The sequence below is a fragment of the Rhinoderma darwinii genome, chromosome 8 (assembly GCF_050947455.1).
Source record: "Rhinoderma darwinii isolate aRhiDar2 chromosome 8, aRhiDar2.hap1, whole genome shotgun sequence".
Lineage (NCBI taxonomy): Eukaryota > Metazoa > Chordata > Amphibia > Anura > Rhinodermatidae > Rhinoderma > Rhinoderma darwinii.
In genome coordinates, this window is record NC_134694.1 from 113913493 (window position 1) to 113931920 (window position 18428).

The 18428-nt window shown below is 46.9% G+C and overlaps 2 protein-coding genes across 2 annotated transcripts in view; both read right to left on the reverse strand.

Annotated features, from left to right (window-relative positions):
* Positions 1–456: 456 nt before the first annotated feature.
* CYP21A2 (cytochrome P450 family 21 subfamily A member 2) overlaps positions 457–18428 on the reverse strand; it is a 41407-nt gene continuing 23435 nt past the window's right edge. Inside the window, exons 3-11 of the mRNA XM_075836705.1 lie at positions 7335–7424; positions 7085–7239; positions 5634–5729; positions 4005–4115; positions 2420–2506; positions 2134–2343; positions 1711–1880; positions 1160–1263; positions 457–927 (exon numbers count right to left, since the gene is read on the reverse strand). Of these exons, the coding sequence (XP_075692820.1) occupies positions 656–927; positions 1160–1263; positions 1711–1880; positions 2134–2343; positions 2420–2506; positions 4005–4115; positions 5634–5729; positions 7085–7239; positions 7335–7424 (1295 nt within the window). The 3' untranslated portion in view covers positions 457–655. The remainder of the gene's footprint in view (positions 928–1159; positions 1264–1710; positions 1881–2133; positions 2344–2419; positions 2507–4004; positions 4116–5633; positions 5730–7084; positions 7240–7334; positions 7425–18428) is intronic.
* Positions 11225–12440, reverse strand: LOC142658926 (histone H3-like centromeric protein A). Its single transcript, XM_075834533.1, has 3 exons — positions 12285–12440; positions 12139–12216; positions 11225–11835 (listed from the first exon to the last, which is right to left on the reverse strand). Exons 1-3 carry the CDS (start codon positions 12438–12440, stop codon positions 11701–11703), a joined length of 369 nt encoding a protein of 122 aa, XP_075690648.1. The 3' UTR covers positions 11225–11700.

The following is an 18428-nucleotide window of genomic DNA, read 5'->3' on the forward strand; positions in this document are numbered from 1 at the left end:
GCGGCAATTAGTTGCGGTTACTTCCATGACAGCCATGAAATATGTCAGACTTCGCCCCCTTTAAAAGGACAAGTCACCCCTCCTGATGTCTATTTCAGTAAATAAATGTATTCCCCATGAAATAACAATTCTGGAGAATTTTTTTCTTGGAACTCTGTGTTGTGCAGTTCCTCTGTTATACCTCCTACAAATGAATACATTTACAACTGGGTGTTACCAGTTGGGGGTGTGTCACTTCAGAGACTGACACTGTCCAATCAATGCTGACAGACTGCAACTGTGTAGGGACACGCCCCTTTATAAAGGGGCAATGGTAACACCCAGTTGCCAAATAATTCATCCATTTCTAGGAGGAGGAACAGAGGAATGGTACAACGCAGAGTCCTAAGAAAAGATTCTCCAGAATTGTTGTTTTATGGGGAATACAAGTATTTACTAAAAATAGACATGTCAGGAGAAGTGACAGATCCTCTCTAGGTTATTTCTCATTCCCTCCATTACGCTTGCATGCTAAAATACAAAATACACTATATATACATTCTCACTCTACAATTGTTACGCCCGATCGTGACAAGTCTCCTGCAGGGACGTCATCAATGTACCATTATGAAATAAATGACTCAAGTCCAATTAAAACGTATCTACTCCCATTGGATCATGAAGTCTCTGATGGTATTGCTGGGACTTCTCGAGGAAGGGCCCGAATCAAAAAAGGATGACATTTCAGATTAATTCCAAAGACGCCTTGAAGATCAGGAAGAAGAGTCGATGAGACAGGAGAGAAGACGAAATCTCTCAGAAGATGAGAGAGGAAGAAATATATTTCCATACGGGCCATGGCCTCTCCGATGCAGAGTCTTGCCCCCATACTGAAAGCGAGGAGTGACCTGGAGGAAACGTTACCTTCAGAATAGGTCAGGAATCGTTCTAGAAGAAAGAAGACGGGATTCAGTTATTCTGACTCAATGTATCACACTGAGACTATAGATGTGCACAGACCAAACCCATAATTCATATATAGAGGAGGCAGCCATTTTGTTGACTACCAGTATCCGTATACTGCATCCAGTCAATTCATTAGTGACTACCTTCGACACAAAAATGAAGGCATAGGCAAACTGAAGTACTGATTTTATAACTCTTATCGGTAGACACGTACCAGGACAGAACTGTTCTGGATTTTCCCAGACTGTTTTATCATGATGAGCTGCAAAGATATTAGGAATGACGGTGGTCCCTCTTGGAATGGTGAAACCTGCAATGCTAAGTGCGAAATAGAATATAAGTTACTAATAATTACAAATGACTTGCCAACAAAATATAAAAGGGAGTGAGAAACTGCAACTGCATCCCCCTCCTCTCCCCTTCTCCCTGTCTTTTATGTATATTTTACACTAGATGGATTTCATGGAGGCTGAGGAGGTTTCTGAACATTTGCAGAGAGTCTGAAAGAGAAGAAAATGGACTACAGGCAGCTGGTGGGGAGGCAGACGCAATTCTCCTGGAAATACATATTTACCAAGTCTCATACATTCACATGTACTACAGATTTATGCAAAAATAAATGATAAGGGGAGGTAATTAAAATGACCGATTGACATAGTAGCCACCAATATCATATTAATTGAGTGGCTACATTGTCACGACTCATTAATTAGTACGTAAGAGAATAGCAGGACTATAGGCATTGTACTATTCGTTTTACTATACCTGGTATCCCTAGTGGTAGAATGTGGCACTGCAATAGGCACCACTGGGCGCAGTCTCAGCATCTCTGTGATGGTGGCATTAAGATATGGCATACTGTTACGGTCCGAGTATGTAGGGTACCGATTTTGCCCCACTACAGTTATGATCTCCTTGTGAATTCTCTCTTGCGCCTGAAAGAAGCAAATCCGCATCAATGACGTCCGTATATCCGTCTTATGTAGAAATATAAGACAGTAGAAGTCACCTCGGAGGTGGTGACCTATAGAAGAACCTGTCCTGGGACGTTTATCTCCGCACAAACTCTTATACAACTTCTAATACGGGATTGTTACTTAGGAGTCCAACAGTCTGAAAAATGTGACGACCTTCCGGATTATTGGAATGTTGCTGTATTGTACTATATAATGTATGATGTGGATGTACCTCGGGGTGGTGGACAAGGTAGGCCACAGTCCAGGTTAATACAGATGCCGTAGTCTCAGTGCCTCCAATGAACAGGTCAATCACGGCCATGTGTAGGTGGTCTTCTGACAAATCTGACGCGTTTCCACCTTCAGTTTTGGTATTTTCTTTTCGAAAACGGATCATTTCATGCAAAATGTCTTCCTGAGACTCCACGTCCGGGAGATGAAGCTGCCACAAGAGACGTAGACGTCACGTTCTTACCATGAGACGATCAGTATTTCCACGATTCACGTTCCTCACTCACCTTATGTCTCTCCATCTGACTCTTCACAAAGTCGTCTCTTCTGTCCACCGCCTCTAAGAGACGAGCTAAGGATTTGTTTGGGAACTTCTAGACGGAAGGAAACCATAGAAAAAGAGAAATAAAAAAAATATCCTCATACCGATGTAATAACCAAACTACAGATCAGTTACACGATACCCACAATGGAACCTCGGCCAGTTCTAGAGCGGAGACCTCACCCCGATCCGGACACTGGAGGGCCTGGATGCCCTGTAGGCTCGGATTTCTTATAGGAATGAAGAGCAGAGCTATGACGGAGGGGCCGGTGTAGTGGGTGAGCTCCGCACTGCTTAGGAAGAAGGGGCAGAAGGACCATCGTCGGGGGCTAGGGCATAGACACCATAGAGGCACCCAATACAACTCTCATGAGGCCCAGGAGAAGCGGGCCCCTCATCATAGCCCTATTCCCCGCATCCCACTCCACAGTCACAGCAACGTTAGCAATGTTAACAAAGACAGTGGGGTCTCTCCTGCAAGGGTTGAAAAGGCCCAATATCAGGTTGGCAGGGTAAAGTGGCATGAGCTGTGGTATAAAGGGGCTGTCCAGTTTATAAAACCCATTTTTATACACCCTATTAGGGAATACGGAGTACATATAGGGGGGTCCTCTATTCAGGATCCTCATCTCTTGACCAGAGTGGTCAGAAAGAGCGTCTCTTTCTCTGGAGGACCTGTCCTGTCCTGTACAGACAACACATTGATATGAATGGACACTGTGTAATGCTTCATGTCCCCTGTGGTGGCGCTGCAGGGAAATTGAACACTTACTGCCAGGTTTACTCACAGATCACAGCTGATCGCTGGGGGATACTTTGTGATCAGCTTATTGTCAAATGACTCTTGTAAAAAGCACAGATTGTCCATAGTGGAGACCCCCTTCAATTCTACCTTTAGCTATGCGGTCGCCTCTGCTCTACGGGACTGGGGCCCTGTCTTCACAGGCTCAAGGAAGTCACAAGTGTGGACCCGGGCTCGTCCATGTATTACAGGGGAACAGTATGGCCAGTAGCCTCACAGCTGTTATTGCGGGGGGGGGGGGGGGGGGGGGATTCGGATGCCGGTTTTCCAGTTTTATGTCATTAAACCTAATCCTTATATAATAAAAAGTTCTGTAGCTTTTGTGTTTCAAATGCTCACCCTTTTCAAAATCTCTGCTTGATGTCAGTGAATATGAAAAATCTTGTTTATATCCAGACGGTAAAAACTCAATGAGACCTTATACTTTTCACAGCTGAGAGTTTGTTACAATGTATCCAGCCAGTCTAGACAATACTGAGACTCCAGAGTGATACATTGTAATGAACTATCCGGACAGGAGAGATTTTGGCCGTGGTTTAGCTCACAGGGGATTGTCTAGACTGGATACAATTGTAGCAAACCCTCAGCTGTGAGAAGTATTAGGTCTTTATGGCTTTTCTAGATGACTGGTCGGTCACAGATTTCTTGGGAGAAATGTTGATTTGCCGGTAAGTAAATCCTACATAAGGCCAAATAACCCTTCGGATTAATCTCCGTGTCGCTGGTATTTGTTTTATTTTATTCTTACCCTCAGGAACGGGATAAAGTCCAAGATGTTGACAGCCGGAGCCTCAAACAGCTTAACGATATTAACAATGCACCTGTGGATTTCCTGGAACGTGGGGTCTGACAGCGCGTACTACGAGAGACGGAGAAAGTGAGACCTAATATACAGAATGTGATATACGAGAAACAGCGAAAATGTAAAGGGGAACCCCCCTCCCCCGCTGCAGCACAAAATCCCCGGTAAGTATAAGTTCTCGTATCGGCCGCTTCTAACAAGATATTACAAGTTCTACTCTGCTGATTCTTGGTTATATCTGCTTCTAGGAAAGCTGGGTGACCACTTGTATGTATGCCATATGGGAAGTAACCCAGCTTTCCCAGACTCCAAAAAGGCAAATCTGTCTATACAGTGATCCCCGGGAAAGTAGAGTGGCAGTGACTGTGAGAGCGGTCATAGTGTCCATATTGCTAGTCACCCGGCTTTCCCAGAAGCAGAAATAGCTAAGAAATGGGCTGAAAATAACTTTTACCAACTTGTAAGAAGAGGACGACGCCAGCAGGAGTGTGAAATCTCAGGACAAAGACATTTAGTGGATTGTGATAATGAAATAGAGTGTCAGCTCTGCTGCCGCAGGAGTCTAGCGGAATGAAAAAGTTTCTGTATAGCAGAGGTACCAGGGCACATCACTTGTCACTACTGAAGGGGGCGCCACTGCTCCTGATGGTTTGGGCAGCTGGATCCTATGGAGAGGCCGATCCACAAGATGCAGCTATATTCCCGCTGTATCATTTACACTGTATTATTTGGGTCACTGTGTGGTACGTTATTTGTCACATATGAGTATAGTCTTATACTTCTCCACTCATTTGGACCCAAGCGTCGCTGGAAGGCTATGTGCACACGATAACTGTCTTTACGTCTGAAATTACGGAGCTGTTTTCAGGAAAAAACAGCTCCTGAATTTCAGACGTAATAGCTCGTACTCGCGTTTTGCGGGGCGTCCATTACGGCCGTAATTTGGAGCTGTTCTTCATTGAATTCAATGAAAAACGGATCCAATTACGTCCCAAGAAGTGTCCTGCACTTCTTTGCCGAGGCTGTTATTTTACGCGCCGTCTTTTGACAGCGACGCGTAAAATGACAGGTCGTCGGCACAGAACGTCGTAAAGAACATTGAAATGAATGGGCAGATGTTTGCCGACGTAAAGGAGCCGTGTTTTCAGGCGTAAATCGAGGCGCAAAACGCCTCCATTACGTCTGAAAATAGGTCGTGTGAACCCAGCCTTATAGAAAAAACAATGTAGGTGGTAAATGTGGCACCCTTTGCTGCAAAACACCGCAGGTTACCGGGGTTTTTGGCCACCCATGCTGGAGCCCGGACTGAGAAAGATTGAATTGATGGACATGTGCCTTTTTAATAACCTAATTATAAATATTCCTATACAGATGTAGCAGAGCTGAATTTGTAACTTTCTTTTGATCACACAAGATAACGCAGCAGATTTACCTGCAGTTTTTTTGAGAGATAACACATCATCGTATCACAATGATTGGTGCCAAATGGCAAACTGAGCTCCGCTACGCTTGTTGTTGTATAGTATGAAGTGCTTTGTCAGTGACGTAGAGATGGGAGATAAAACTAAATCTTACCGATGTGCCAAACGTCAGCTCCGCGATCACTTTACACGTGCGCAGGGAGAAGTCTTCAGCCACGTCGACTGGATCCCCATTTCTGTGCATGAAATCCTGGGGAAGAGGAGAAGGACTCTCAGTACCCGACAATGATTCCGCATTAGGAGGGTTAATAACCAAGACAATTATGATTTATCAACTAGATACACCCCCAATTTCTGATTAGTGGGGTTCCCGCTTCTAGAACCCCTACAATTCTGAAAATTGGGGTTCCCACTCCCCAGCTGAGAAATACCATCATGAGCACGCTTGTACGACTTTTCCACCAGGGACGGGATCGGCACCCCCATTCTCTGGGCTAGCTGCAATCCCAGTGATCGGACCCCCACCAATCAGACTTCTAAGGGATATATCCTAAAAGACTGGTGGAATACCCCTTGAAGGCTCATGGTTGACTGAACGGAACGTTTGTCAGGGTGATGATTCTGCCCGTGGCTTTCTATAGGAGTGACCGGGACCCCCTGCGACCGTCATTAGGAAATTCTGCGCCATGTTCTCCGAGCCAAAATGAAAAACCATTCACGACACATAAAGAGGAATTCTGGATTTAGCAAATAAATGTTATTCTTTTCAGAATGAAAAGTTATAAAATGTTCTGTATCAATTATTCACGCTTTTCAAAATCTCTGCTTGCTGTCATTCGTACTTTCAGAGGATAAAAATCTGTTCTGTTGTGATGTACACAGCTCTGATAACTGTAACGAGCCCTGCACCGGTGTGATCTTCACATGACCAGTAGCTACTTTTATCCTCTGAAAGCAGGAACGACAGCAAGCAGAGATCTTGGAAACCGTGGGAAAGTGATATAGAAAGTATATCGGAAAAATTGCATAACTTTTCATTACACAGTGACGTTTATTTGCTTAAAACTGACATTTTCTGAATCAGAACTCGTGCGCATTTCTGGCACTAAGGCCGGATTCACACGAACGTGTCCGTTTTGCGCGTGTAAAAAACGCAGCATTTTTCTTGCATTGCAGTTCCGTCTGGCATCCGTGTACGGTGCGAGTCTGCATTTTTTACGCGTCATTCGTATGTCACGCGTTTTTTACGTCAGCAAAAAAAACTGAAGGTGTTTTTTTCCCTCATCATTCCTTTAGCAACTGTTGCATGAATCACGGACAGTGCACGCTGTCCGTTTTATTCACGCACCCATTGACTTCAATGGGCTGCGTGGTGCGCAAAAACGCACCAAAATAGGACATGCAGTGAGTTTCACGCAACGTACACACGCTGCATGAATAACAACGCATGTCTGAATAGTCATTGCTTTTTATAGGTCCGTGAGAAAGACGGACAGCACGTGGACGTGAAATACGCTCGTGTGAATAAGGCCTAATCCTGTCGTCATCGTGGTCAATCATCGTAGGTCTGAAGGCGACAGCGGTAACCGCCGAGGTGGTGCTCACCTGACACAGCTCCCTGGCCTCTGCCGCCAGCGTCGCCTCCAGGCCACTCCGCACCCGTTTCTGTAGGGACAAGTGAGTGAGACGTCTCTGCACCTTCCAGACAGGAGTGTAGTCTCCGAGGGATAAATCTTTACCCCCCCGCGAGATCAGGTCACCTGCACCCGGATGATAAGAGTTGGAGTGTGAGCCCACGGGCGATCAGTGGAGGACAACCACCAATTACCACGATACATCTTCACCGTGGACCTACCTACATAACTCCGGGGTCTGCCCGCAAAGTCGGCCCACTTCTTAATCAGAGCTTCACGGATCAAAGCGGCGTTATTCAATACGACAATGTCTGTGGGAGAACAAGATGGAGGAAGAGGGGACGCGGTCACCAGGAATTGTCTTTTATATAACTCGTAGCTTCGTCTTTAATGGTCACGACTACCAGAACTGTATTAGACCCGTGACCACAACCCAAGACTTGTATCTGTGTCCATAACCTGAAGTATTCCCCCTCTCATACCTCAGCCACATACTTAATACCCAAAACCCAGTTCTTAGGCAGAGCTGAGTTTGTCGTTTGGCTCAGTCCATCGTGTTACCTGTCTGTTCCTGTTTTTTTCCATCTCAGCTCATTGAATTTACACTGGGTACGAAAGAAACAATTCAATGGCAAATTAAACTCTGCTACATCTGCATGTACACCCAGTGACTGCATTGTTTCCTCACAGCAATAATAAGCTAAGCGAAGATAATGAATCGAGTTTACCTGCAGTCCCATGCAAAACCATAGCTGACATATTGCGACATCGTCAGGAGCACAGCTGAATGTCAAACTCCGCTCTGCTACAAGTGTCTCTGTCTATCGCAGACATACCGTACATGTGTGAGCTTTAATGAAGCCAATGAAGAGCCCAAAAGTAAAGCTCAAATCTACTACCTCCAGGCAACGAAAACCAGACAACTGCCTTCATTCTAGCAATACTTGAGGATGCCAGCACCGAGACCCCCAACCAGGACAGCACCGAGACCCCCACCCAGGCCAGCACCGAGACCCGCACCCAGACCAGCACCGAGACCAGCACCGAGATCCGCACCCAGGCCAGCACCGAGACCCGCACCCAGACCAGCTCCCTGGCCACCACCGAGACCCCCAACCAGGCCAGCACCGAGACCCGCATCTAGGCCAGCACCGAGACCCGCATCTAGGCCTGCACCGAGACCCGCACCCAGGCCAGTACCGAGACCCGCACCCAGACCCCCACCCAGGCCAGCACCGAGACCCGCACCCAGGCCAGCACCGAGACCCGCATCTAGGCCAGCACCGAAACCCGCACCCAGGCCAGCACCGAGACCAGCACTCAGACCTGCACCCATTCTGCTGGTAGAATGTAAATTGCCGGTTCACATGGTCATTACACAGGACTCCTATGGTCAGCCATACAGCAGGGGGGGCGCAGGCTATAGGTGGCTCATGGGGCGCAGGCTATAGGTGGCTCATGGGGCGCAGGCTATAGGTGGCTCATGGGGCGCAGGCTATAGGTGGCTCATGGGGCGCTGGTTGGGGACCCCCGCTGTAGCCTGTGACTTACGGGTAAAATGGTTTACAGCAGGTCTAGAGATTTTTGATCGGCATAACAAGGCAATGTGATTTCCCAGCAGTTGCCCTGTTGAAGCAGCAGTATACAGGGAGTCATGTCATAAGGCTGTGATCCCATTACATTATATCCCTGTATTTGGCGTGTGCACTGAAAAAGCTCAAATGTATCCATAGGTCCCCATTGGCACATGCCGGGCTGGTGTGCACTGGTCTAGCTTTTTTTGTTGCTGTATGGAATAAGGTAACTGCGCTCGTCTATATTACCAAGGGAGCCTTCAGACGGTGTATGCCTATACCGGGGGTCAGCTGTTGCAAAACTACAATTCCCAGCATGCCCTGACAGCGGGCGTGCTGAGGGTTGCTGACCCCCTGCTATACAGCGGCATATGTCGCAGCATTAAGTCCGATGGAAGACCCAAATGGCACGTGAAGAGATCCCGGTCTAAAAGAAACTACAATAAATACAGATTTTTACAGAAATAAGTTTAACTTCACACTGGTTTGCGGGGAGAGGGGGCAGATCAAGGTCTGTGGGGGCCCCGAAGTATAACATATATGGGACCCTCCCTCCTAGTGCCATACTGTGCGTAATCCCCATACAGTGCCCACATAACACAAGTCAGCGCTGTGACATAACGTGGGCGGCACACGGTGCGGATATATAACGTGGTCCTGGGTTAGAGAAGTGACCACATCTGATGCTTGGCGCACTGGTCGTCACTTTTTTAGTGTCGGGGTCATTTTTAGAATTTCTAGTTTTGGAAGTAAAGCAGTTTTAGTAATAAAATACCACAAAAACCCCCGGACCCTCACATACCTTGACCCCAGAAGCTGAGACGATAGATGGGGCCGTATTTCTGGGCCAGGCGCATGAAATGTTGAGGAAGATCACTGCGCCCCAGATCCATCAGATTCCCGATGAAGGGCAGTGGTGCGGGGCGCGGAGGGCGCTGGTTCTGGTCGAGTCCTGACAGGCGACACTTGGAGTGGGAACATCTTAAGTATAGAAAGAAGAGGAGGACGAGGGCCGGCAGCAGCAGAGGGACCATAGTGAAGCTGAAGACTTAGGAGATGCTGGGTGTATATGTAGTGACAGGCGTAACCTTGAGGACAGGAAATATACAGGGGGAGGCAGCGGACGCAGGGTGAGCGCTCAGTGTGGAGAAGACACATTATATGTACAGCCATAAATTGAGTGGAGTTCCCCTTTAATAACCTCACCAGGTGGCAAGGCCCTGGCATGCTGGGAGTCGTAGTTTCACAAACGCTGGAGAGTCTCCGCTCTAGAGGATCACAAGCTTCAGGCTGCACATGCCCAGTACAGTGGACGCCTCAGCCTGGGATAACCGGGATCCAAATTACATTGGCGGCAAGATTTGGGGACTCTGAACTCCCCTCTACAGCAATCTACAAATTATATCACATCGCCTACAGGTCCTGTGCACTACATTGCCCAGGTGCTGTGCGGTTTACCTATAGGGTGGATGGGGCCCTTTAAATGACGGCATTTCTATTCACAGCCCAAGATCCTGAGACCGTGACCTTCCCCCGTGTTTTATCGCTTCATCTAATGAATGACGGGACTGCACTGACCTTGGGCGCAGACGGAGGGTGAGCGGAGAATAAGTCAAGGAGAGATGAATGATGGATAAGACAAATGAAACGAGGCCTCAGTGTAATATAATTTGCAGTGTGTGTGTATAGTATATATATATACACACACACACACACACACACACACACACACACACACACACACACAAATACCAGAGCTATAATATGTTTACCGGTTAGTTTTATCATGAATTGTGACGACAGACTCAGCTCTGCTATGTGCGGATCACTCTACGTATCACTACACCCTCCTAGATCTGACATAACTGTTTCTGGACTCTTTAAGAAGCTCTGCAGTTGCTGCAAAACGACATCTCCCAGCCTGCCCTGAAAGGGAGTTGTAGTAAAGCTGGAGACCCGCAGGTTTCACCACCACTGTAAAGAGTCCCTTCACTAATGTGTCTCCCATTGATGGCGGCAGAAACGGCCAGAGAGCGAGTGGTCCGGTTATACAATTGTAGGACGGGGGAAGCCTCTACAGCCGTCACTTTCCATCTACCTGTGGGGGACACGGTTGTCATTATTGGAGGTCCCTTTAACAGGTCCTCAGTCCTGCTGGGGGTATCAGTAGTGATTCCCCACCTGTCCGGCTGGGCTTGCTAGGAGTTGTAGTTTAGGAGAGACTTGTTAGGGAACGTATACTGTAATGTTTCCCACACGTCTCTACGGGGCTGGCGATCTTCCCTTTCTCACTGGTGGGTTAGTTACTTGTAGTTTATAATTGTTCTGTTCTTGCTGCAATGGAAATGATATATTTATTTATTTATACACTGCTATACGATATAAACTGCAGCCACTCTGAACAAGAAGAGCTGCAGTGTAAAGCATGGGGGAAAGACAGAGCAGGAGTATTGAACTACAGCTAAGTTAGTGTCTGATCAGATCTGAGTCCTTTTGAAGAAGATTAGTCTATAATGATGAAGATCAAAATAATAAAATACATTTCTATAATTTTATTTGAAAAATTAGAAAAAAACCTCTTCACATAAAATCTGGAAGCGGCTCATAAACCCAGCAGAACAATTAGAAGGTCGGCCAGGTCAGAGTTGTAGTTAGCGGTTGTGTCCAGCGTCTTCGTTAGCGGTTTTGTCCAGCAGTGCCGCCTTGTGGTCTTTTTTTTGTACTACATCCTGGACCCCTACAACCCATTACAAAGCTGGACAGACAAACTCCCTGCAAACTGCAGTGGCAGCCATATTGGTTGTAACACAACTTTCCCATGAACAGACAAAACAAAGAAAAAACCTCCACTGTAACCAGTGTCAGGAGGGGGCGCTAAAGCCGGTTTACTCTTCCAAACTGCATCTTTTATGTGATGCTAAAACTTGTATTTCCCAATAGATTTTCTCCATTAACACAAAACTATTTACACGTGATCATTCTTCATCAAATCTTGAGAGATAAAACGGCAGCGTTATTGCAGTCCATACGGGACGCCTCGGATTCTCCGTGCGAGCTGCAGGTTCTCCACAAAGCTGGTGACCCTCTTGGCCCGGGGACGGAAGACTCTCACGTCTGCAAAGTGCCACACGAGGAAGGCCTCAGCTGACTGTGGATACAGAAGAGCATTAGACCCTCTTAAAGTGACAGCACTCCCGGTATAATTTACTACACAGCTCGAAGGACTGAACAGATTTCACTTTTATGAGCTGTTAGTTAGAGTGATGTGGGGGGTGGGGGGCGTGGCCTCTGGAACTCCCACAATGCATCACAACCCCTATGCAAATGTCCCGCTAGGGCATATGGATGTGTTAGAGGGGGCGGGGGCTGAGTAGTGAACAACTGAAAAGAGCGGCTCCCCCTCTGGTTGACCCAGGCGTTACATGGACAGCGCATTGTATGAGATACTGACCTCTTGTAGCGCCATAAGTGCGGTGCTTTCCCAGTAGTAACACATGCCGCGGGAATACTTCATGCAGATCTCCCTCACCTGAAAGAATTAAAGGGGAATATCACCGAAAATAAAGAGGAGCAGCCGCAGAGGAAACATCCACTCACCAGGAGGCTAAACAGGGCTTTCCGAATGAGCAGATTGATTGATTTTTGGTACTCTCTTAGTGCCATCAGCGCTCGGGCTACTGGGTGGAAGCGACTTCTTCGTTGCGTGCTCGGTCTGTGACTTGTTTCCCCTCTTCCTGTAAGAAAGAAATCCATAATCACAGCTGAAAATGAATCTCCCGCTACATGGAAATCCACTGCCTGGCCGGGTTCACACGAAGCGTAAACACGGCGGATTTTCTGCAACGGATTCCATTGCGGAGACTCCACAGCGTAATACAGAAGAGCGGAGGAAATCCAAACAAACCTCATCCAGACGCAGCGGGAAAAAAACACAAACGAACGTTCAGAAAGTGACTTGCACGTTTTCAATCCGCAGCGTGTCATTTTTTTCTGCGGAATCGCTGCTCTTCTGTTGCAGGAGAATTCAATGGGAGGTAAAACCCACAACAAATAGCAGATGTTGCCATTTTTGCTGCGATTCCGCCGCGCAAAAATCGCAACTCAGAGAAAAAAATTAAATAAATCATACTCACCCAGATCTCTCGGCTCCTGAGTCCAGCCGGCCTCCAGGGATGAGGTTTCATCCCATATAACTGCTGCAGCCAATCACAGGCTGCAGCTGTCACATGGGATGAAACGTCATCCCAGGGGGCCGGGCTGCAGGACGTCAGAGGGACGCGTCGCCATGGTTACAGGTAAGTATAGGATTTTTTGTTTTTTCCTACCTGCTATTTTCTACAGCGGACATTCCGGACGAAAAACTGCACCACAATTTGGTGCGGTTTTACAGCCGGAATTCCCTGCGGCGTCCAGGGCGGATACGCTGTGTGCTTATACGCAGCATATCTGCCCTGTGTGGACTTGGCCTATTACCTTAACCCCTTCAGGACGACCATTTCTTAATTTTTCATTTTCCACTTCCCGCCTTCCAAGAGTGAGTGAGTGAGTGAGTGAGTGAGTGAGGGCTTATTGTTTGCGGGAGGATTTGTAGTTTCTATTTACACCATTTAAACTACCATATAATGTACTGGGAAACGGAAAAGAAAATCTTTGCGGGCTGAATTGGAAAAAAACGATAACTTCATTGTTTTTGGGTTTAATGTTTACGGTTTCACCGTGCGATAAACGTCAACTTAATTGTATTCTGCGGCTCAACACGATTACGGTAACACCAAATTGATATAGTTTTTTTTATTATATTTTACTACTTTTAAAAAAAACAAAAAAACTGTTTATTAAAAAAAATAATTGTTTTATTTCACCACATTGGGAGAGCCACAACGTTCTTATTTTTCCGTGGATTGAGCGGTGCGAGGGCTCTTTTTGCGGGACAAGCTGTCGTTTTTATCGGTACCATTTTTTGGTACATACATTTTTTTTGAGAGCTAAGTTGACCAAAAACCTGTGATTTGGCGGTTTTAAATGTTTTTTTAAAAATTTTTACGCCGTTCACCGTGTGCATTAAATAACGCTATATTGTAATAGTTCAGACTGTTACGGACGCAGCGATAGAAATTTTGTTTACTTTTTACATTACTTTAGAGGAAAAAGTTTTTTTTTTTAACTTTTAAAGAAAAAAATTCACTACTAAAAACTTTTTTCACATTCTTTTTTTACACATATCATTAGCGCCTCTAGGGGACTTGAACCAGCGATCGTTGGTATTGCAGTATATTGTAATTTCTACAGGCTTCTGTTAAGCAATGCCACAGGCCACTTGACCATTTCCATCGATCCCATAGAGAGTGAATTGGGCGGTCGGACTGCAGGTTGGAAATTCTTACATGCCTCATTTCATAATATATCTTCATGGGTGTGAGCTCTGTTCTCGGATTCCCTTCCCAAAGCCATGGAGTAATGTGCTTCCTGCAACCACCACTAGGGGGAGACGATTGTACACATTCATACAGCTCCCGTTGTGCCTATATAAATCAGTGTTCAGTTTGCTCCCCCTAGTGGTGGCCTTGTGCTACAGAAATTTGTGTATGTAACAGATACGAACCCTCTAAGACAGGGGTCAGGAACCTTTTTGGCTAAGAGAGCCGTAAACGCCACATATTTTGAAATATAATTCCGCGAGAGCCGTACAATATGTTTAAAGGGCCATTGACAGATCAATCGCTCCAATGTTCACTTAGTACAGCAAGGAATGCTCCTCCCTGCTGTATAAAGCCACAACTGGACTGAAACAATGGTAATTAGCAGTAAAAAATTAAATAAATAACTTACATTGTGAGCTTGCGATGCATGACATCAGTCCAGCAGTCTGGCTTCTTCTTTTTCCTGCGCATGACTGGAAGCTGGCATTCTTCCCACCTGATGTTGAGAGAATGCCAGCTTTGAGGCATTCGCAGAAGAAAGAATGCCGCTTCACTAGGGGACGCAGGTGCGTGCTTGCAGACGGCGCGGCTATGCAGGGAGTTATGGGAAATGTAGTCCATGCTCCCTGCCGCTCACCACTGCCGCCAATGCTTATCAGGCCATCAAAGAACTACCAATATCAGCGTGCACCGCGGCCTGATGGAGCGCGGTGCACGGGCTGATGGAGCGCGGTGCATGCATCCTTCCCATAGACAGGTAGGAGCAGTGGCGGATTAAGTAGACCATGGGCCCTGGGCTGTTACCCAAACTTGGGCCCCCCTTCCTCACCGTAACTATTTTTAACACTACCTTTTTGGGCAAGCATTAACAGTGTTACGATTCCCCTTGTCACAGCGCGGTGTCCCTACATACTGACAGGATCACACTGTGCAGGGACACAACCTCCTGACAAGGGGAATTGTCTATCAGTCCTGGACCGCAGAAAGACTTTTTGTGAAATACAAGGATTTCCTATAATAAACATGCCAGGAGAGGTGACAGATTCTCTATAAATCTAGTGACTCACAGGTGACGACGTCTCAGATTCTAGTAGTTTTTTTCCTCTTTTCTTCTCCATCCGGTCCAGCGCTCATGACGACTTCTCCCGGCCATGACTCATTTCTGCAGAATTTGCCACTTAGACGTCTCCTCACTTTTCCAACATTTCCACACCTATAAACGAAAATAAAGTTATCATGGTGCCACATAGTGTACCCCTAAATATAATAGCACCAAACACTGCGCGCCTGAATATAATACCACACACTGTAAAACACCATACACACAGCCCCCTGTACATAGTGCCACACACAGCCCCTGTAGATATTACACACCCCCATAGATATCGCCATACACAGCCCCCTCTATATATCACACATCCCCCTCGTAGAGAGCGTTACACACAGCCCCCTATAGATAGTGCCATACAGCCCCCCTGTAGAGAGCGCCACACAGCCCTCCCCCTCTTGTAAATAGCACCAAAAAGCCCCCCCTATAAAGAGCGCCACACACATACCACGGTGGATAGCACTACACAGCCCCCCCTTGCCTCACAGCGCTCCCCCTTGTATATAGTGCCTCACAGCGCTCCCCCTTGTATATAGTGCCTCACAACGCTCCCCCTTGTATATAGTGCCTCACAGCGCTCCCCCTTGTATATAGTGCCTCACAGCGCTCCCCCTTGTATATAGTGCCTCACAGCGCTCCCCCTTGTATATAGTGCCTCACAGCGCTCACCCTTGTATATAGTGCCTCACAGCGCTCCCCCTTGTATATAGTGCCTCACAGCGCTCCCCCTTGTATATAGTGCCACACAGAGCTCCCCCTTGTATATAGTGCCACACAGCGCTCCCCCTTGTATTTTTTTTTGGTAATAACATTGTTTTACCCTAAAATAGACCTTTTATTTGTGATCGTCATTGTCTACCGTAAATTTTAATATATTACATGTCTATATTAGGGTAATTGGGTCAGCGCTAGCGTTACAACAATGATTGGCGGGGGGAACGTTTTTTTTGGGGTGGGTATTTTATGTGTATTTATTATTATATTTTTTTTTTGCACTTTACTATTTTTTATTACTATGTTCTGATCCTCAAAGGTCAAAAAAGACCTTTGGGGAACTTTATATCTACTTTCTCTTTGTTTTACACCATGTTTTTCCACTGTAACTGGAGCTGCACAGCAGCCCCAGTTACAGGGGAAATCAGCCCTCTCACAGTGACGATTGTCACTAATAGGGCTGTGCTGGGTCTAGTAAGACCCAGCAACAGTCTGCCACTAACGGCACCCGGCGATCATGTGACCTGTCACATGATCACCGGGAGGAATAGAGACAGCGCCGCTGCTGCTGTCTCTATTCCTGTACACAGCGTTCATTGAACGCTGTGTAAGAAGACATCGGAGAAGAAAGAAGCAGCGAAAGCTGCTTCTGTCTTCTCCTCAGGGTCCCCGGCAGTCACTGACAGCCGGAGACCCGACATTCAGCTGCCCGATCGCGCGGGCAGCAAGTTAAAACCCGAGCCGTAGAAAGTCTATGGCTCGGGTTTTAAGCACCCGTCCCTGACCGCTGGCCGTAAAAATACAGCCAGCGGTCGGGAACCAGTTGGGCAGGAGGATAATCCTGTACTGACCTCAGCGCCGGTGACCGCCCGCCGGCTCTTCTCTTGCTGCTTTGGAGTAACAGAACAGCCGTCCGTCGCTGTTCTGTTACTCAATGGCGGCGGCCCGCACTGTCAGGGAGGCGTGTCCTACCCCTGGATACCGGCGAATTCCCTGCTCCTCCCCATCTTCGGCCGTTAGCAGCGCTAGCGCGCTGAATAGATTTAGGAGATAATGTGCGTTTCGGGCTGCCATGGGCCCCCTGGGAGCCTCGGGCGGCCGCCCGAAACGCCCATATGATAATCCGCCACTGGGTAGGAGCCCTGTCTGCGAGCCAGATACGGCCATCAAAAGAGCCATATCTGGCTCGCGAGCCATAGGTTCCCGACCCCTGCTCTAAGATATAAAGCTGAGAATCTGATTACAATCTAGTATTACACGACCCGAGGTTATCTGGAATTCATTTCTGAAATAAAATATATAATGAGCGATAATTTGATCAAGGTGCAACTTTCTCTTACTTGGCGGAGGTTGATGAGAAGCTGCGGGTCTCTTCTGCGGATGCGCCGACTTCCTGCGGGACAAGCTCTTCTTGGGTGGTCTCATGATGATGTAAAACGCTGCTGAGAGACGTACAATCAGTTAAGCGGATAAGAGACGGGGACAATTCAGCAGAATCACAGGTGACGTAGGATAAACTGAGCGGTTTTATCATCCCCCATCATTCTTACACAACTCCCCCCCCCCAATACCAAAACATTCAGGTGTTGGGAAGGTCGATTTTACTGCATCTAAGTCGCCACAGAGCGCTAGACTTATATACGTATATACTGAGTGATGCCACCAATGCAAGTGACAAGAAAGTGATGACATTGACGGTGAAGATATGAGATTGCCGGATGTCAGTAATTAACGCTGCATCAATGAATACAATAGATCCTCGTGGCATCAATTACCAGAACAGCGACATCAATGATCTATTTAATAATGCGGCAATAAAAGAGCTTCCCGCAGCAGATCCCGCAGGGAACATGTGGCCTCCATTATTAATGTGGATTCTCTCTCATCAGCGGCTCCGCAGGGTCATGAGAAAAGAACGACAAAAATCCCCGGTGACCACAGCGCCCCCTCCGAGTCACAGGTAGAACAGGGGCAGCTGCAGCAGGACCCCAGCAAACAGCCCCCATATCTCAGCTTTCTGAACCCCTCTGAGTGTGACTCAGAAGGTCATTGGAATTATCAGGGCATGTTGGGAGTTGCAGTTGGCGATCACTTGGTTTTATTGTGAAAACCTTTTCAGTACATTAGAAAGTACAGGCAACAGTGACACCTGCTGGTCAAAGGTTGTATTACTCCTGGTGCATTTACAGATAATCCGTAATCCAGACAAATGGGGGGAGATTTAAAACTGGAGCAAACGAAAAGTGGAGCAGCAGGAGGACGATGAGGTGCAACAATGAAGTACAAATATACATAAATAAAACAAAACATAAAAACATCAAATAATCCATATGATCTCCAGACACCCAGCAGCGAAAATGTATAAAATCCAAACACACGATAGACGAAGAGAAGACACATTCAGTCGAGAGTGCATCTTTTGTTAGGACTCGAAGTTGTAACATTCCTCTGTTATTCCTCCTAGAAATATATGAATAAATTGACAGCTGGGTGTTACCA